The 20,906-nt window shown below is 47.7% G+C and overlaps 1 protein-coding gene across 4 annotated transcripts in view; it reads left to right on the plus strand.

Annotated features, from left to right (window-relative positions):
- The window catches only part of SUDS3 (SDS3 homolog, SIN3A corepressor complex component), a 315,049-nt gene that overhangs the window by 165,759 nt on the left and 128,384 nt on the right, over nt 1-20,906 (plus strand). The window contains exon 14 of one of the 4 annotated variants that reach the window (XM_055080659.1): nt 19,444-19,504. The exons of 2 other annotated variants lie outside the window; for them this stretch is intronic. In XM_055080659.1, coding sequence (XP_054936634.1) covers nt 19,444-19,489 — 46 coding nt within the window. In that variant the 3' untranslated portion in view covers nt 19,490-19,504. Of the gene's footprint in view, nt 1-7,036; nt 7,059-19,443; nt 19,505-20,906 lie in introns of those variants that run through there. One more of the 4 variants, XM_028480817.2, reaches the window with a different exon arrangement.

A 20,906-nucleotide genomic window follows, 5' to 3' on the forward strand; every position in this document is an offset into this window, starting at 1 on the left:
ACCAAAATGTTCATTGCAACTCTATTTACAATAGCCAGGACATGGAAGCAACCTAAGTGTCCATCAACAGATGAATGGATAAAGATGTGGCACATATAGACAATGGAATATTACTCAGCCATAAAAAGAAATGAAATTGAGCTATTTGTAGTGAGGTGGATGGACCTAGAGACTGTCATACAGAGTGAAGTAAGTCAGAAAGAGAAAAACAAATACCATATGCTAACATGTATATATATATATGGAATCTAAAAAAGAAATAAAAATGGTCATGAAGAACCTAGGGGCAAGATGGGAATAAAGACACAGACCTACTAGAGAATGGACTTGAGGATACGGGGACGGGGAAGGGCAAGCTAGGACAAAGTGAGAGAGTGGCATGGACATACATACACTACCAAACGTAAGATAGCTAGCTAGTGGGCAGCAGCCGCATGGCACAGGGAGATCAGCTCCGTGCTTTGTGACCACCTAGAGGGCTGAAAAAATCTACAAACAATAAATGCTGGAGAGGGTGTGGAGATAAGGGAACACTCTTGCACTGTAGGTGGGAATGTAAATTGATACATCCACTATGGAGAACAGTATGGAGGCTCCTTAAAAAACTACAAATAGAACTACCATACAACCCAGCAATCCCACTACTGGGCATATACCCTGAGAAAACCATAATTCAAAAAGAGTCATGTACCACAATGTTTGCTGCAGCTCAATTTACAATAGCCAGGACATGGAAGCAACCTAAGTGTCCATCAACAGATGAATGGATAAAGAAGATGTGGCATATATATACAGAGGAATATTACTCAGCCATAAAAAGAAACGAAATTGAGTTATTTGCAGTGAGGTGGATGGACCTAGGGTCTGTCATACAGAGTGAAGTAAGTCAGAAAGAGAAAAACAAATACCGTATGCTAACACATATATATGGAATCTAAGAAAAAAAAATGGTCATGAAGAACCTAGGGGCAAGATGGGAATAAAGACACAGACCTACTAGAGAATGGACTTGAGGATACGGGGACGGGGAAGGGCAAGCTAGGACAAAGTGAGAGAGTGGCATGGACATACATACACTACCAAACGTAAGATAGCTAGCTAGTGGGCAGCAGCCGCATGGCACAGGGAGATCAGCTCCGTGCTTTGTGACCACCTAGAGGGCTGGGATAGGGAGGGTGGGAGGGAGGGAGACGCAAGAGGGAAGACATATGGGAACATGTGTGTATGTATAGCTGATTCACTTTGTTATAAAGCAAAGCGAACACACCATTGTAAAGCAATTATACTCCAATAAACATGTTTTAGAAAAAAAAAAAGGAACAGCACATACAAAAGCCCTAAGATAGGAGCGCACTCGGCACATTTGAGCATCAGTAGCAAGGCAGCCGGGGAAGTAGAAGCCCAGGCACGGAGGCGACTGTTGGAAGGGGGCAGCCGCAAGCCACATGCGCGTCTCTACCGTGTCTCCCTAGGCCGGCACACTGTAGACACTGAATAAATGTCTGTTGAATGTAACTGGGTTGTCATTCCAGCTCCTCCCCTCTCTCTCCACGTGACCTTGACCAACCTTTCAGTGCCTCGGTTTCCCCCGTGTAATCCGTGGCGAAGCTGGGACTCTGGAGCTGCAGCCTAGAGCTCTTGCTACTGGACCGTTTCCTCGTCTTCCTCTCCCCTCTCCCTCCAGGGATCTGGAGCACACCTGGTCCCGCTCCCGGCCTGCCAGCAGATGGTTCCCACCAGGCAGGTGGCTGCTCTTGGCAGCTCACCCTCAAATCCCAGGGCTCCTGAGCTGAGAAGCAGCCATGCTGGGGCGGCAGGTGGGGGGACGTGGCAGAACCGGGAGGGAGAGTAGATTTCTCTCCTCTGATAATAAATAAGCCCGATTAAGGCATCCCCGCCCCCGTGGGGCAGGGCGCTCCTTTGGGGACCTTTTTGCTTTGACAAAAACCGCAATATCTGAAAACTGTGCTGGGCGCCCAGAACTCCCATTTTATGACTTGCACGTGTCTGGGATAGATTGCTTTTGCTGCCTTCATATATAATTCAGGTCCTTATGGATGCCGGTGGGATGCATACCGCTCTCCTGTAATGATTTATTCATCTGAGGGAAGCAAGAGCGCGCCCGTTGGGTTGTGCCCCGCCTGTCTGACAGACCGAAAGGTTGCCGCTGCAGGCACGGGTTGGACTTGCCTCCAGAGGGAGGAGCCCATTTCAGCTGATGAGCTGTCCTGGAAAGCAGGTCTGGCTGGGTGCGGGCTGCTCATCTTCGTGAGATTTTCTCTGAGGCAGTCACTGGCCGAGCTAGGGGCTTTGCAGGTGTCATTGCAGGCTGCCTCATCGCCACCTTGGGGATGTAGGGTATCCCCTTTTTACAGCTGAGGAAATGAGGTTCAGAGAAGTTACATGACTTGCCCAAGGTCACCTGGCCAAGCAGTGAAGGGATTTTCCTATCAGATGGGTCAGCCTTCATTTTGCCCGTTTGCACCTGAGTCAGGTGCTTACTTAATGCTTACTCACTTCCTCTTCAGCACCTGCCTGTGAGGTGCAGGTGATTTACTTCCCCATCTTACAGACAGGGTGAGGCTCGGAGAGGTGAAGGGACTGACCAGCTTACTCTAGAGACTGGATGCCTGGGATTTTAATGTAGGTCCAACATTTGTTCATTCCTTTATTCATTGATTCACTGCTCCATGCCTCAGTTTCCTCATTTGTCATGGTCCTCATTTAGCTGGGGACGATATTAGTACCTACCTTGTAAGCTTGTTGTGAGGATGAAATGAGGGGTTAGAAAAAGGAGTTCACACATATAAAGTGCATACAACAGTGTCTGGCAAATGGGAAAGTGTGTGATAAATTTTAGCTGCAATAATAATTATTTTCTCGGGCTTCCCTGGTGGCACAGTGGTTAAGAATCATCCTGCCAATGCAGGTGACACGGGTTTGAGCCCTGGTCCGGGAAGATCCCACATGTCGTGGAGCAGCTAAGCCTGTGCGCCACAACTACTAAGCCTGAGCTCTAGAGCCCACGAGCCACAACTACTGAGCCTGCGTGCCACAACTACTGAAGCCCGCGTGCCTAGAGCCGGTGCTCCGCAACAGGAGAAGCCACTGCAGTGAAAAGCCTGTGCACCTCAAGGAAGAGTAGCCCCGCTCCCCGCAACTAGAGAAAGCCCGTGCACAGCAGCAAAGACCCAACACAGCCAAAAATAAATAAATAAAATAAATAAATTTAAAAAAATTATTTTCTCATTCAGTTATTCATCCTTTGATTCCACAAATATTCTTCAGTAGCCTGCTCTGTGCCAGGGACTCTCCTAGGTTCATTGCACACGTGAGCTCATTTTCATCCTTATCATTACCTCATCTCACAGATGGGGAAGCAACTCAGAGAGATGAAACAAATTGATGGTGGTCCCCCAGCTAGGAGGTGAGTTCCATTTTCCAAAGTAGGTCAACATTCATTCATTCGTTTGATATATTTTCATTAAGAATGTATTATGGGTGGGCTAGGTGCTTCATATATTTCTGTTGACTGAAAGTGGGAATGAGTACAAGGGTGGTTAAGATTGGTTCCTGTCCTCAAGACACTTGTGATCTTTTGTGCGGGATACAGACAAGCAGACAGGAAATGACCGTATTTCAACAATTCTAAGGCACACATTTTCCCACACATTAACCTCTCCGAGATCGGGATGCATCTTATGATCAGTGGTGTGAAATCACCATTGACCAGCAGCGGTCAGGATGAGGTTAGCCTTGACCGGAGATGACAGTGGAGCTCTCTTTTAAGAATTCTTGTATTGCTAATACAAGAATGGCACAGAGGACAATAGCTTACAGGAAAACATGGACGCAGGCAACTATGATTTTAAAAATGATTTAGAAGACCCAGACTTTGTATTGAAAACATTTTTGGAATATCATAGCTGATGTATTTTGCTTTTTTTTTTTTTTTTTTTTTTTGCGGTACGCGGGCCTCTCACTGTTGTGGCCTCTCCCGTTGCGGAGCACAGGCTCCGTATGCGCAGGCTCAGCGGCCATGGCTCACGGGCCCAGCCGCTCCGCGGCATGTGGGATCTTCCCAGACCGGGGCCCGAACCCGTGTCCCCTGCATCGGCAGACGGACTCTCAACCACTGCGCCACCAGTAAAGCCCTGCTTCTTTTTTTTTAAAGTATGTGCCAGAGTGATATGTGATAAAAAATTGTTGTCTAAATAAGTCTAAAAGCACTTTTAAAATAAGTAGAAAAAAAAAATAAGTAGAAATAAAATGATAAGAAAGCATTGTGATTGTTAGGCATATACCCAAGAGAAATGGAAACGTATGTCCACATAAAAACATGTACGCAAACGTTTACAGCATCATAATTCACAATAGACAGAAGGTGGAAATAGCCAAATGTCCATCAGCTGATGAATAGATAAACAAAATGTGGTCTATCCCTACAATGAAATATTATTCTACCATAAAAAGGAATAAAGTACCAATACATGCTACAATGTGGATGAACCTTGAAAATATTATGCTAAGTGGAAGAAGCCAGTCAAATCCGTTCACATGTTACATGATTCCATTCATTTAAAAATTCAGAATAGGGAAATCTCCGGAGGCAGAAAGTGGATTCGTGGTTTCCTGTGATTGGGTTAAGGGTGTGGGATAGAGGGACAGGGAGGTGATAGCTAATGAGTACAGGGTTTCTTTGGGGGGTGATGAAAATGTTCTAAAAATCAACGTGGTGATGATCATGCATATCTGTGAATGTATTAAAACCCAGTGAGGGGCTTCCCTGGTGGTGCAAGTGGTTGAGAGTCTGCCTGCCAATGCAGGGGACACGGGTTTGAGCCCTGGTCTGGGAGGATCCCACATGCCGCGGAGCAACGAAGCCCATGTGCCACAACTACTGAGCCTGCGCGTCTGGAGCCTGTGCTCCGCAATGAGAGGCCGCGACAGTGAGAGGCCTGCGCACCACGATGAAGAGTGGCCCCCGCTCGCCGCAACTGCAGAAAGCCCTCGCGCAGAAACATAGACCCAACACAGCCAAAAATAAATTAAAAAAAAAAAACAACCCATTGAGTTTTACAGGTTCAATGGGTGAGGGTGAATTGTATGGTATATGAATTATATCTTAACAAAGCTGTTGGAAAAAAGGAAAGCACTGGGTCAGTGTGTTTCTTAGGGTTAATAAAATAATGAGGGTGGCTGCGTTTTGAGGAAATTGGGTGTAATGTGATGTGGTCCATGTTGCACTGTCGGGGGTGAACATGGGGTTGCGGAGGCGCCGAGAAGCCATCCTGGCCCACCTGGGGAAGCAGGGAGGGCTTCCTGGAGATGGTGGCCGTGGTGGCAAAGACGTCAAAGCTGAAGCTCTGAGGATGAGTAGGACTGGGAGTGGAGTAAGCATGACCCAGGCAGAGCAAACAGCATGTGCCAAGGCTGGGAGCTGAGAATCTGTTTTTTATTTTAGTACATGGCCTCTTCCCAGTGCAAATGCCTTCCCCCCACCCCTGGAGCTTGGAGGGTCATAAGGAGGAGTAAGTGGTGGTCTCCGCCTTCTGGGAGCCTGTGATCTGGTAGTTGGCTTCAGGGAATGGTGCATCTGTGTGTTCAAGGAGAGGAAAGAGGGAGGGAGGATGAGAGTCACTCTTGACTGAGGTTTTATCAAACAGGGGGGCGGGGTTGTGAAGGCAGACAGTTCCCACCCTGCTGGTGGGAGATTCAACGACACAACCTTCCTGGAGGGCAGTGAATTGGACAGGGGCCTTAGCTTTCCACCTAGCCGTCCCACAGCCAGGCCTTTATCCTAAGAAAATAGTCATGCTGACCCCTGGCTATCTATTCACAAAGACTTATTCAACACAGTCGTATAACAAATGGGAAAACATGGACTCAATCTGGATGTATGATGAGGGGCCTGTTGATTCAAGACACCACAGCACCTTCATCGTATGGGACCCTGAGGCTGTCACATGTGCTGATCAGGGGCAGACATGGACGTCAGAAGCACTTACATTTAAGACAGTACTGTGTCCTGTCCTTGGGCAGACCTCTGGAGAGCCTCAGTTTCCTCGTGTGTAAAATGGGGATGACAGTTATACAACTGACCTCATAGGGTTGAGGTGAGTATTAAAGGCAAAAAAACACAAGAAGGGCTTAGAACTGTGTGTAGCAAATGAATTCCAGCTTTATTGATTATTACTTTATTATGGAGCTAATAAAACAGATGCACTTGAAGTCTCTCAAATGGCACTGGAAGATAGTCAAGATCAGTTATTAAGTGAAAAAAGGCAGTTGGGAAGGGACCCCATTTGTGTGTGTGTGTGTGTGTGTGTGTGTGTGTGTGTATGTGTGTGTGATTATTATTGTGTATATAATGTATTTTTTCTTCTTGCTTTAAAAAATTTCTTAAAGTTTTAAAAGTGATATTAAAGACACTCATCTTAATGCAAGGATGCAAAGCACCTCTCAGCCCATCTTCCACTGGCCCACGGGGTCCTTTGTGGAGGCTTACCCGAGCAGCCGGGCCCCAACCTGCAGTCGTTCTGATGCGACGGGGAACACAGTGCAGGTAGCTCAGGCTGGAGACAGGCAGAACGAGTCTGGCTGCCCCAGTTCCTCCAGTTCTGATGTGGGCCTTTGGTTGACAGAGAAGGAAGGTTGTTTAAAACTGGCCAGGGCTGTTTGCAGAGGCTCCCGTGGATGGGATCAGGCCTTTTCCGTCTGGAGCCCAAGCTCTCCCGGTTCAGCTGGCAGGGTGGGAAGCCAGAGCTCGCTGTTCTGGACCTCTTGCTGGAGATTTCCAACACTCCTGAGGAATCCTGTCTCTTGCGGCTGTGGGTGCTGCATAGTCATCCTTCATTTGGGTGACAGCCTTAGCTGCAGGAGAGAGGGCTGCTCGTAAGTCATGGGACAGAGCCCCAGGAGGCCAGTTTCCTTCCAGGATCCTAAGGGAGGGACCAGACCTGTCGAGTTCATTCTCTGCTGCCAGCCTGACCCACTCTATCATCGTTTTTTCTTTTTAATGTTTCTCTTGTTTTAGATCTTAAGTGCACAGCTCAATGAATTTTACATACCAACATAGTCATATAACCACCGTGTAGATCAAGATAGAGAGCATTACTCAGAGGCCAGCTGCTCTCTCATGCTTCCTCCCAGTCGAGATCATGCCAAGGGTAACCACTCCCCAGCCCCCATCATCACAGATTAATTCTGCCTGTTTTGACTTCCTATAAATGGAATTAAACAGCATGTACTGGGTTTGTTTGTTTGTTTTCATGTACTGTTTTTTGTCTGGCTTCTCAACATCGCGTTTGGGAGATTGTGCTGTGTTCTTGTGGGTAGTGGGAGTTTCCCCCTTTTCGCTGCTGTGTAGTATTCCACTGGGTGAATGTCTTACAGTTTGTTTAAACATTCTGCTGCTGATGGGCATGTGGCTTGTTTCCAGCTTGTGGCTATTATGTATAATGCTGCTGTGGACATTCCTGCACGTGGCTTTTGGTGGACACAAGCCTTTGTTTCTACCATCATTTCTTGTACCAACAACTATAATAGTCTCTTTATATCTGTATTAATGTCCCAGCTTCTATACGTCCCCGCTTTAATCTATTCTCTACATAGCTGTCAGCGCAACCTTAAATAAGATGTGTGGCTCAATTGCCTAAGACTCCAAAGCCTTCTTCTTGAACTTAGAATAACCCCCAACTCTTTACTCAGGCCCAGAAAACCGTACCTGACTTGCCCCCTACCTGCCATTCCTGGTTCTTCTTGAGCGACTCCTCCTCTCATGGTGCTTCAGCTGCCCTGACCTTCTCTCTGTCCCTTGAATATGCCAAGCCTGTTCCCACATGGACCTTGGCACTAACTGTTCCCTCCTTCTGGAATTCTCTTCCTGAAACCTTCCCCTAAGATTGATCCCTTCTGGTCACCCACGTCTCATCTTCAGAGAGGTCTTCCCCAACCGTCAGAATGAGTCCCCATAGCCATTTGTTCCTTGTAGCATTTGCCACCCTCTGATACCCTTGTCTTCCCCTCTCCTTGAGAGCAGGGAACTTATCCAACTCATTGACATCCTCATTCCTCAGTGACTAACCTGGTGCCTGGCTCACAGTCGGTGCTTGTAAATGTTTCTTCAATGAATGAACAAAGATAGTAGCCATAGATACCCACATTTAAAGGGAGGCAGTGTAGCTTAGTGTGAACAACCTTGGAGCTTGGTTATCTGACTTCCTGAGTTTGAGGGAAGGCTCCATCTCTTATTAGCTATATAATCATCCCACCTCCCCAAGCCTCAATTTCCCCATCTGTACAGTGGGCATAATAGGTTGTTGCAGGGACCTAGGACCTACTATTGCTGTTTACAGAGCAGCTGTTTTGCGGGGCAGCTGTGCTATCCCTATTTTATAGACACAGAGCAAAAAATATTTGCTGAGTGCGGAAAACGAGGCCCAGAGACTGTTCAGATCACCCTGGTGCCAAGTGGCAGTGCTGGGCCTTGAACCCAAGTCTGGCTCCACCCTGGAGCCACGCAGACTCCTCTGGGAAGTGTCTACAATGGGAATGAATTGAGATCCTTGCGCTGATGAGGTTGGGCGACACCCAGAGTGTTTACATAGTAACAGAATTTCACTACCGTGTCAGTAGCTCTTGAAGGTTTTTAGAACAGTTCCACTTGGTTAATTCACTTGGCTGTCACAGGAGACCTGGGAAATAGGCAGGACCAGGAGGGATTCCTTCATGTTACAGGTGGGTGACTTGAGGATCTGGCATTTGCCCCGAGTCGCTCTTTGGCCCCAAGGGCTGCTGCTGTCACTGCTGCCAGTAGCCCCCGGCACTCTGGAGACGCAGTAGTTTAAGCATCTCCGCACGTGTTACCTGGTGGTCCCCCCGACTTTGGGCTTTTGCATCCACTTTGACTGTTCTTTAAACCTGCTTACTTAAAAACCAAAACTGAAAACAAAAATATCTTGACCCATCCTAAGCAATCATATCAAGTGAATTCATAGTTTGCTATTCATTCTAAAAATATTTATTGAGCACCTACATTATACCAGGCACTATTTTGGGCACTGGGAGAGTCATGGCGGGAGATACACAATGAATGAATCAACACATTTATACAATGTCAGGTGGTGATACGTGATATGAGGTGAAATAAAGCAGATGAAGGTAAAAGAAACCAACAATGTATTACAATAACTGTATATATAGATATATTTTCCCCCCATGCATATAAAATCAACACATAACTGTTAGAATAAAAATGTTGGTTCATGGGACTTCCCTGGTGGTCCAGTGGTTAAGGCTCCGTGCTTCCACTGCAGGGAGCACAGGTTTGATCCCTGGTTGGGGCGCTAAGATCCCACATGCCGCACAGTGTGGCAAAAAAAAAAAAATGTCGGTCAGGTACCATCTGGACTTGCTTTATACCAGCAGGTCCATACAAAATACATATTGCCATTTAGAAAACCTTCAAACAACCCCAAGAGCAAGGCCCATCAGCTGAGACAGGCTCAATTTTTACTGAGGATTAAACTGAGGCTCTAAGAGGTGCACTGACCTGCCAGGCTCACACAGCCAGAAGGTGCTGGAACAGGGCCTTCTGGCTCCACCTCTTGCCTCTATAATTTTGGATACAAATTCTTCCCTGAGAAAGAGTTTGAACCTGCAGCTCATCTAATTTCTCTGAAAGGCTGACTGCTCCTCCACCCGTGACCCAGTGCTCAGCCCCACCAGGTGCGGGTGGGTGGCGTCTCAGCATCCTTGGAGAGAAGGAAACATTGTAATTGATCGCCCTGCTGCCTTTGCCCCCCTGTCCAGGCTGAGTCACTGCCAGAGATGAACTGGCTGATATTTCAGCTGGGGTGATAGCATCTCTCCAGCCACCCCTCCTAATAAGCTTCCAGTCATAAACCTTATCTTCTTCTGCAGGTATGCGTATCTGCCTCCCAGCCCCTTCACACAGTGTGTTCCCAGGGGCCAGAATCCCACCTACCCACTCAAGGTTAAAAGCAAAACAGCACACCCCCAACTCTCAGAATGGGTATTTGTAACATGCTGTGTCTTTGAAGAGTGAGTGCCTTGTTCAGAGATGTGTCTTATTTGACATCAAAATGCATTCTCCTGATGTGAGTTATCTAGGGATGACCTTTGTGCTCAGTTTTCAATTGGGACATAGGAAGCTCAGAGAGGTCAAGTGACTTGCCTGAGGTTGCAGAGCATAGGTGGATAATGGCCTTAAAATAAGGTAGGCAGGATAACCAGGGATCAAGGATCCTAAGAGAGACTCAGGTATGAGTCTCATACTCAGGTATGAATTTTGGCTACTTCACTAACTGTACTGCTCTTAAACAAGTCACTTAATTTTGTTTCATCACCTGTAAAATGGGAATACTAATAGAAGCAACTACTACACAGGGTTATTATATGAGCGACTTGGGGCAAATGCCAGATCCTCAAGTCACCCACCTGTAACATGAAGGAATCCCTCCTGAGGTAACACGTGCGGAGATGCTTAAACTACTGCGTCTCCAGAGTGCCGGGGGCTACTGGCAGCAGTGACAGCAGCAGCCCTTGGGGCCAAAGAGCGACTCGGGGCAAATGCCAGATCCTCAAGTCACCCACCTGTAACATGAAGGAATCCCTCCTGGTCCTTCCTTTTTCCCAGGTCTCCTGTGACAGCCAAGTGAATTAACCAAATCGAACTGTTCTAAAAACCTTCAAGAGCTATTGACACGGTAGTGAAATTCTGTTTAATGTTTAAATGAGCTGATGTATTTAAAACATAGTTAGCACAGTGTTTGGCACATAGTAGATGTTAAGTAAATGGTGTTGTTACTGTTTTTGTTGTTCCCTGGAGAAGAAATTCAGTTTACCTCTTCCCTAGGAAACTCCCTAAGTAAACTTGGCATGCAGGGTTAGCAAGTGAGGTCATGCAGCAGGTTCATGTTTTGTTGCTCAAAGTGTGGCCTGTGCACCAGCAGGAGCATTACTGGGAGCGTGTTAGAAATGCAGAGTCACAGGCCCCACCCCAGATCTGCTGAATCTGCATTTTAACAAGGTCCCCGAGGGATTCATGTGCACCTTACAGTTTGAGAAGCGCTGATTTAGGGCTTTCCCTGTGCATCAGGGTCACCTGGGGAAGTTTTTAAAAATGCAGATGACTGGGCCCCACCCCCATAGATTTTGGTCCATTGGTCTGGGGTGGGGTCCGGGCATCGTTACCCAGTTCCCCTGCATTGTCAGGCGGACGCGCAACCACTGCGCCACCAGGGAAGCCCCCATCGTTATTTTTTAAAATCTCCTCAGGTGTTTTCGATGCATAGCAAGGGGTTATCCCCGGTGTGGTGGGGGCTGACTTGCTTTGGAGTTGGAGAAAATTAAGTTTGAAGCTAAGACCTTTCCACTTACTAGCTGTGTGATCTTAGGCAAGTTGCTTAGCTTCTCTGATCCTCAGTTTCTTCATTGTAACCTGAGAATGATCCTCCCCACTCCCTCTCCCACTTGTGAGGATGAAATTAACACTGATTATGTACAAGAGCCCGGCAACAAGGTATTGCTAGATGTGAATGAATGCGCTCACCCTCTGTGTGCAGTGCAGTGTGCCAGGCTCAGAGGTGGTAGACGGTTATTGTTATCAATACTGTTGTGATCAGCAGCAGTGGTATTGTCTGTGAATATGAAGGATCAGGAGCTCACTGGGCCATGACGTGTCTCCTGTGGCGGTGCAGGAAATGACTATCGATGGATTGAGAAGGCATCCCCAGCAAGGTCAGGGAAATAACAATCCTTGCTACCATTCATTAAGCACTAACCATACATCTGTCACTGCACTAAACACTTTATAAAACTTTTTTAAAAATTAAAGTTATACATGTGCTTAATTTGATCAGTGGTTCTCAGTGTGTGTGTGTGTGTGTGTGTGTGTGTGTTTTGCCTCCAGGGGATGTTTGGAAATGTCTGGAGACATTTTTGGTTGTCACAACTGGGGGCTGGGGTGTTATTCGCTACTGGCATCTGGCAGGTAGGGGCCAGAGATGCTGCTAAACATCCTGCAATACACAGAACGTCTCCCAACGCAAAGTATTATCTGCTCCCAAATGTCAGTGAGGCTGAGGTTGAGAAATCCTTATTTAGATTCAGGTAGTTCTGCAAAGCATGTTATATAAAACAGCAGCCTCTTGGCCCCTTTCTTCCCTTCACCTCCTCCGAAGCAACTACTTTTGCCCTTTGGGTGGGTTATTTTATTTACCTATACGTCTCTAAATAGCCTGCTTGTATTGTGACTTCCTGACGATTCCATTCTAGACTTTATCCCTTGGCTTCTGACTGTGGAAGCTGAGGAGTTAGCTCTCCTTCCTCAGCCCCTGCCTGCGCCCGCCTGCACACGTGGCTCCCCCTCCCCCCAGATCCGCTGTGATTTCTGTTGGATCAATATTCAGTGTTTATATTACCCTAACTGTAAATGGTGTGCTCTGCTGATGCTGCAGTCAGCTCAGATTACCTTCCCCTCCTGCAACATCTTTTGTTCTCTCTGAAGATAATAACTGCCTCGTTTTCCCCTTGGCTTTGTTATCTATGTACTTTTCCACTAACTCAACCCCTCAACTCTTTGCCAATTGTCTAAATCTCCTTTCAAGATATTCAGGCCCATCAGGGAGGAAATCTATCAAGTTTGCCTTTCAGAACGAGTCTCTCCGAGAACAGGCTAAGTGTTTCTGTAGGAAGTGTTTTATGTTAAGACCCGCAATAGCCCTGTGAAGTAGGCCCTATTATCATCATCGTCCTTGTTTGACATTTGAGGAAAACGGCTCTTAGAAAGGTTGCTTGGGTGCCCAATATCACACAGCAGGGTGTGGAGGAGTCGTAGGACTGTGTGATCCTGTGGCTCCAGGGCCTGGCCTTCCTTATGTCTCAGAAGGTCGCTCTAGGAGACAGCACTTCGAAATACCCCCCGTAACCAGACTGTAACCTGCCTCGATGAAAGGGCAGTAGCTTATTCATTTCTGTGTCTGCAGCGCTGATCACGAGGCCAGGCACAGAGCAGGACTTAGTGCTGCTGGCTGAATGAATAAGTGGAGAATTTTGAGAGGCAGTGCGGGGAGTGCCTGGTGTTCTGGGTAGGAGGTCAGAGGAGCTGGGGCTTGGTCACGTAACGTGGGCAAGTCACTTAACCTCTCTAGCCTCTGCCTCCTCGTCTGTTGGATGGAGCTGAGAAGACCTGCTTCAAGGCCAGTTTTCGAGCAGCCAGAAGGAGCTGATGAACTGCAGATGCTCAGGAACCTGTAAAACACTAGGCAGATGGTGCACGGGTACATCAGTCACTATGTGGTGAGGGGCAGATTTCTGCTAAGCTCCTCCCCCACTTCCCCTCCTCTTTCCTTCCTTCCTTCTTTTCTTCTAGGTGAAACATGGCATAATTAATTTAGAAAAGAAAAAGAAATGTCTTACAGTTGAGAAAAAGATATATTATAGCCCGAGCTAGTTCTCATATGATAAAATATTTATATTAATGTGTCATAAAAATGGATTCACCCTTCTCTCGCCTGGTATCATTAATGGGTAGATATGGAACATCTTATTTCCTTGCCTCCTTTTCCCTCCCTCCTCTCTCTCTCTCTCTCTCTCTCTCTCTCTCTGTCTCTGTCTCTCTCTCTCTCCCAGCAATGTATAGTTTCAAATGACTATGAGAAAACCATTTTTCATGAACAATAATAATAAAAAATAATAGACGATATTTATTTAGTGCTTGCTATGTGCCAGTCACTACTGCAAGCCCTTTTGCATTTTAACTCATTGAATTCTCACACAACCCTAGAGGGTCAGTGCTATTGTTATTCCCATTTGACAGAGGAGGAGACTGAGGCACACGTTGGTCACTGGTTCAAACCTGTCCGTCCTGACTCCAAGGCCCTTGGTCCTGACTGCTCCTTCGCCACCTCCCTGTGCTGTGCTGTCCAGCCTCACAGCTTTCACATAGAGGCCAGTGTCCCATGGCTTTCTACTGCAGGAAGGCACCTGATATTCAAAGCCTTCTCTGTTTGCAGTAAATAGATATACCAAGAACTCTGAGTTTTTGCAGCTCAAATTTTGATGACGGTGTAGGTTTTCTAGCAAGGGGTAGAGAAATCTAGGGACTCCACGTCCAGCAAGTTTCCAGGTCTTGGCAGTACAGGGCTGGCTGTCAGCAGTGGTGGAGACAGGAGCCCCGAGCAGGGCCTGGGACAGCCAGTCCCCTCTAAGCCAGGTTTGCGTCTTAGGAATGGGATTTTTTGGTTCCCAGACCGTCACTCCCTGGCATCCTCCTGTGTGCCTTGCAGCTTTAGTGTCAGCTCTTTATAACCGCGATGCAAACTGTTCCTTGGAGCTTTTCGGAGTCAGGCTCTGGTGGAGAAGAGCCTGCAGCGGGGCTCCCAGCCCACAGCTGCTCCAGGGGCCGCATACACAGACACACTCACGCAGACACACACAGACACACTCACGCAGACACATACAGACACACTCAGACACACACTCCTCTGCCCGTTTGTCCCATTCACTCTTTCTTTATCACAATAACGCAGCCTCTAGTATCGGGTCCCAGCTCACAGTAGGTGTCTAACAAATGCCTGTTGGATGAATAAGCGCAGGGGTCATTCAGGTATTCTCTCCTTGCCCTGTCCCTAGATATCTAGGTGTTTGTTGTTCTGGATTGCCCGGGCACACCTGGAAAAGTGAACCAGAAGGGGCTCCTGTATTCATTTTGGGTGGTGCCAGTCTCCCTAGCACAGCTCGTGAGGTCCTTTGTGATCTGGCTCCTGCCATCTCCTTCCACCTCCTTCCGCCTAGCCCTCCGGGGTGTCCATCTCTACTTTCAGTGGTTTAAAACTTTTTTCCAAGTCATGGAATTCACTGGGGATCCGATGAAAGGCATGGACCCGCTTCTCCAATACACAGACATCTGCACATTCAAACAGTGTCCTGGATATAATTTCTGGGGATCTCTAAGGCCCATTCATGAATCTCCAAGGAGTGCACAGGACCCCACTGAAGGACCTCTGCCTATAGGGCTGGGGAAATCCAGAGAGGGGAAGTACCTGACCCAGGGTCCTGAATGACGGAATTGGAACCAAGACCCAGGCCTCTGGATCTCAAGTTCAGGACTTTCTCCCTTTAACCGTCCTGTGTTGATGGATGAACACCAGGTAATTAGTTGATACAATGAACAATTAAATGAGACACTCTTCTTTGCCTTTTCCATCCATCAAACCCTCAGCACTGGCAGCTCTGTCAGGTGCTCAAACACCAGCGGTTTCTGGAGTACAGCCTTCCTCCTTGTAGTTTGGTCTCTTGCTGATGGTTATAAATGGCAGTGACTACAGCAGAGTTCTGCTGGCTGTTCCACGGAGCATCCGCCACACCACCGGGAAAGCTCACCCTCAAGCCTGCAAACTGGTCAGGAGAGTGCCCAGAATGAAGGCTGCTTGTTCCAACTGCTGCAACTGACCGTGTTCCAAGCTCTTGGGACCGGGAGATATGGTCGGCGTGTTCTTTGGTGCCCTGCACCTCATCTACTGGCTCTATATGCCCCTGATTCCCGAAGCCAGAAACCGAGGCACAACCTGACATACCCCTCTCCTCATCTTCTCAGTCTAGTCCATCACCAAGACTTGTCTCTTTTCACTTTGTATCCTGTCTATCCACTTCTGTCATCTTTGCTGGCACCACCTTTACAAGCCAGGCCGCCATTATCTGTAGCTTGGAGAACGGCCACAACCTCCCCTGGATGATGACCTGCTGAGCTATCAGCTACTGAGTGCTTTTTCTTTTCACTTTCACCATCTGCTGTTTGGGCCAGAATCATGGTATGTTAGTCGGGACAGGCAATGCTATGGTGCTGTAACAGACAACCAGTGGGTTCAAAGCAAAATTTTGTGCTCATGCAAAGTCTGCTGCAGTGCTGGTGACGCCCGGGGACGGTTGCACTCTGGGACAGGTTCAACGTTCCAGGCTGCTTTGATCTTATGAATCTTTCATATCAAGGGAACATGCTTCCATGATTGCTGCAGGAGGAGAAAAGAGAGAGAATTGTCCGACAGCTCTGAGAACCTTCCACCCAGAAGTGACCCGAGTCACTCCTCACGTTTTATTGGCCTCAGCAAGTCATAGGACCATGTCTAATTCAAAAGATCAGAGGAGCACTTGGAAGAGGAGGAATTGGAAATATTTGTGTGCAGCAGTCTTATCTAATCACTTTCCCCAGGGAATGGGTGGCAGAATAGGAGCTCATAATAAAGGTGGTGATTTATCACCTCTTTCATTCAGGAGATTGATCTGGCTGTGAGACAGAAAGATTCAGGAAACCAACGTCAGCCAGACCCAGTTCTCCTCCTCTCACCTCTGATTAGAGGCCAGGTGGGAGGTGAGTTGGAAGAGGAGGAGGGAGAAGGGAGAAGGAGAAGGAAGTGTGGGGAGGGGAGAAGAGAAGAGAGACTGAAAGAGACGAGGAGGGAGAGAGGCAGAGAGAGAATTTTACATTCGCGTGTTTGCTCCACCTCCTTGAGCTGATTGCTCGGAGCAGCGTTTTGAGTACAGAGACCCAGGGGTCAAGGGGCGCCTGTGACTTGTTGACCCCCTGGGATCTCCGATGACCAGCAGCCTTGCTCTTCTCAGTGGCAAGAGAGCTAGAGGTCGTGGTGGCTGTGCTAGGCAGAGGGAAAGCTGGCCCAAAGCATCATGGGGCTTGTGTGTGGCCCCGGGTGGGATGGAAAGGGAGCCGGTGCGGGGAGGGAGGTAAGGAGAGAGGGCCAGGGGAAGGCTGGTCCCAGGAGGCAGGGACTTGTGCAACAGAGGATGCGTTGAGCTCAACCAGGGAGGCCTGAAGGAGGGTGCAGCGCCACCTCAGCGGAAGTCAGTGCAGGACAGGAGATGAGCTCAAGGACTGAAAAGGACAAGTTACATGCAGAGCAGGAACTGGCACCAGGCAGAGGCCGACGAAGAATAAACGGAACAGCCCCTTCCACCAAGACCATCGGGCTGGCGTGTGCAGAAGCTTCCAGGAGGAGGGCGCCGAGGAGGGATTCGCAGGAGAATAAACACTCAGATGTACGTGAGCGGTAACCTGCAGGCTTGTCCGGCAGGGCTCAGGATATTTCCTGCATCAGGCTGATCAGAGGCCAGGTGCCAGAGGCTCACCTAGGTTCTGGAAGATAAAGTAGTTTTCTCTTTGGACCCTGGAGTCTGGCTTGGAAACCTCATTTGTGCTACCCCAGTGCTCCTCAAACTGTCATCTACAGACGAGTGACAGTCAGCAAAGTATTACTGGTCCACAGTGAGTAAGTAAAGAAACTGGGATTTTGTGTTTAGAAACTTTTATAGCAATTTGACATTGCTGTGACATCCAAGTGAATTTCTGTTGTATTTTACAAAAGCGTCGGTTTGTGATAGATTGGAGAGAAAATGGTCCGTCCCTGCAGATAGTCTGAAAAGCACTGTGCTGGGTTCCTAAGTGGCTTCTCTCATTTCGTGCAGGTCCCTCCTAATCTGTTTTCCTTAGTGGTCTTCCTAGAACGCAAGTGGGATCCTGACATGCCTCCTTCTACAACCCTCCATTGATTTTCTCAAGCTCTTTTGGATAAAGACCAACTTCTTCACAAGGGCCTGGAAGGTTCTGCATCATCTGGTCCCCGCTCACCTCCCCAGCTTCTTCCCCTCTGCTTTCTTCCCCACGCTTCCTATATCCTTACAAACAGCAAGCTCCTTCTGACCTCAGGACTTGTACCCGTGTGACATCCTCTACCTGGCATGCTTTCGCCTCCATCCTGGGGGCGTTGACTCCTATTCTGCCTTCAGATCACAGCTGTTGGGGTGGAGAAATTTCTCTTTTTTCCCCTCTTAGTTCATTTGGCTGGCAATTAACATGACATAAGGTAGATTAACAGGAGAAAGTCAAATTTATCACGTGTGCTTGGGGAATCCACATGATGAAGAATCCCAAAGACAGCAAGGCTAGATGAGACATATATATATGTCTCACACACATACATATGTACATATATTCTGCACTAAGGAGAAGGAGGTAGGGGTCTGAGGATTCAGGGGGAAGGAAAGTAACCCACAGGGAGCTAAGAAGAATTAATGTTTGGTAAACGTTAGCTGGGCATCCAAAGACAATGGGCTTTGATCAAACGGTTCCTCGGGCTGCCACTCCTAATACTGTACTGCAGTTGTTTATGGTGATAGCTTCTTCCTGGGATAGGACTCCTGTCTTAAATTCTTTTAGGCAGTAAGGGGGAGGTTCAAAGATTCTTCCTGACTCTTTTGGGCCCTGATTGTTTTCAGCTTAAAATAATCCGAGTGCCAGAGTGACACATCTTGGGGCAGCCTGGCCTGAGCCCCATCACAACTCAACAATCACCTCCTCGGAGGCCTTCTCTGCCCCCGGGCTAGTTGAGGCCCCTGCTTCTTGCCTTGATAACCTCCCACGCCTACTTGATACACCTGTGATGAACTCTGCTCCGTGTCTGCCGCTTCCCAGCCCCGTGAATAGAGGGCAGAGGCCTCGCCTGTGTATCCCACGGGCCTGGCTCAGAGCTGGGTCCTCAGTAAACATGTGCTGAATGAACGAATGAGTGAACGAAGGAATGAATGCAACGTCCAGAGCTCGTGGGAGAGGCACTTGTGATTGTAAAGTGTTTCCTTTGGCAGCCAGGCCTTTATTTCATAAAACAGTTCCCATGCCTCTTCCTCTGCCCGGAACCTGGCAGGCCGTCCCAAGCTCCTGCTGATAGATCATTTTATTGGCGCAGCTGGACAGGAAAGGACAGAGTGAGTAATGGGAGTCGGGCACCGTGTCGCGGACGAAGGCCTGAGCTGACGTGGTAACAACAGGCAGACCGATGTGGCCTGGGCGGTAGTCTGGCCCCAGCACACGTCTGAGAACAGGCCCTGAGTCATTTTTCCTCTGTGCTGGAGAGCGTGAAAAGGCCAAGGAAGCGAGAAAGGGGCTACGGAGCCCTGCCTCTCCCCTGCTGCGGGATGGGCTGGAAGTAGCTTTGACCATTGGCCGAAGACTTTTAATATATAGAACATATCTGTATATTATTAATTTTTTCTTTTTTTGGCCGTGCCATGTGGCATGTGGGATCTTAGTTCCCCGACCAGGGATGGAACCCACCTGCGCCCCCTGCAGTGGAAGCACGGAGTCTTAACCACTGGACGGCCAGGGAAGTCCCTGTATATTATTAATTAAAATATTCTTTTCCATTTTATATTGCACCATGTTTTTAAAATTCCGAAAGTACATAATTCAGTGCTTTCAACAGGAGTCATAATGACTGGCTGTGTGTGTAGTGATTAGACATGGAGGCTTAGGAACCTGGCTGCCTGGGTTCAAAATCTGGCTCCATCCCCTCTCAGTTTTGGGTACATGGATAAGTTACTAAACCTCTGTGTACTTTTGTTTCCTTATAGGCAAACCGAGGGTGCAGATGGTACCCATTTATTAGGGTTGCTCTGAGGGTTGCGTGAGATGATGCATGGAAGATGCGTGGTAAACAAGATCTGGTGACATAAGAACAATCAAACAACCTAGAAGTAAATAAAGAAGTAAATAAAGAAATAAAGTATCCCCCAGCCCATTTTCTAGATATAAGTTCACCTAGTAGTGTCTGCCTAGGTATTTGAACCTCTGCAAACATATGCAGATCAGGACTGGCATGCAAGAGAGGCATGTGAGGTGCCGAGGTGCACAGTTTAAGGTGCCAGCCCCGCGTTTGCACGGACCTGAGAGTGAGAACATCCTGAAATTTTGTGTTCGGATGCCTCACTTGCCTTACCCTAGCCAGGCCCTGACGCAGGTAACGAAGAGACTTCTGCTTCTGATAATGGCAGACTAGGTAATCTGGACCAAGCCTCCCACTAGACAGACTGGAATATATGTTCACACACACATACATATACACCCATATGTATATATAAACATATACACACATACATACGTATACACACGTATACGTATGTATGTACACACACACACACACACACACACACACAAACACATGTTCACACACACATACATATACACCCATATGTATATATAAACATATACACACATACATACGTATACACACGTATACGTATGTATGTACACACACACACACACACACACACACACACACAACTTCAAGGCATCAGACAGCTAACAAGTAGTGAAAATTATTCACCGGGGTGGAGGTCTACGGAGGTGAGAACAGTATCTGGCAGTTCTGGGTGTGATGAGAGGCGAAGAGGCTGAGCGGTCATTTTAGCCCACACCTAGGGCTGGGGGCACAGAGATCAGAACTCAGGGCTCGCCGAGGGGAGGAGGGCTTGGTGAACTCTCCTTCCTTTTGGTTGGCATCCTGAGGGGCTGCACCCTAGGGGTAAAGGTGAGATAGAGGCAGACAGGCTCTTACAGGGATGCAGCTCAGAACTGACTCATCTCAGTCCCTGAATTTTGTATGGAGAGGACCCCAGATTGCTGGTTTCCCCAGGGACTCAGAGGAAGCACACGTAAGTGCTCCCTGGAGAAAAATAACATCATTCTAAGCCTCAAATTATTTCTACAAACAGGTTTACAAATGCAATGTCTGGCATGCAAGAAAACGATAATCAGGCACATGAGAGGTGAGCAGCCAGCAGAAACAATGGACAAAAGAAACAGACCCCTAGAACCTCCAAAGACTGAGGTTATCAGACAACGACCATAAGATAACTCTGCTTACTAGGTACAAGGAGAAAAAAGACAAAATTGAGAATGTTGGTGAAAAACTAAAAGTAATAAGAAGAAGTAATTGGGAGTTCTAGAAATGAAAAGAAAATAAATTAAGAACTCAGCAAATTAGGCATAGTTCGAAGAGACTTGGTCAATTGGAAGATGGGTCAGAAGAAAAGAG

This window comes from Physeter macrocephalus, chromosome 19, assembly GCF_002837175.3.
Source record: "Physeter macrocephalus isolate SW-GA chromosome 19, ASM283717v5, whole genome shotgun sequence".
Classification (NCBI taxonomy): domain Eukaryota; kingdom Metazoa; phylum Chordata; class Mammalia; order Artiodactyla; family Physeteridae; genus Physeter; species Physeter macrocephalus.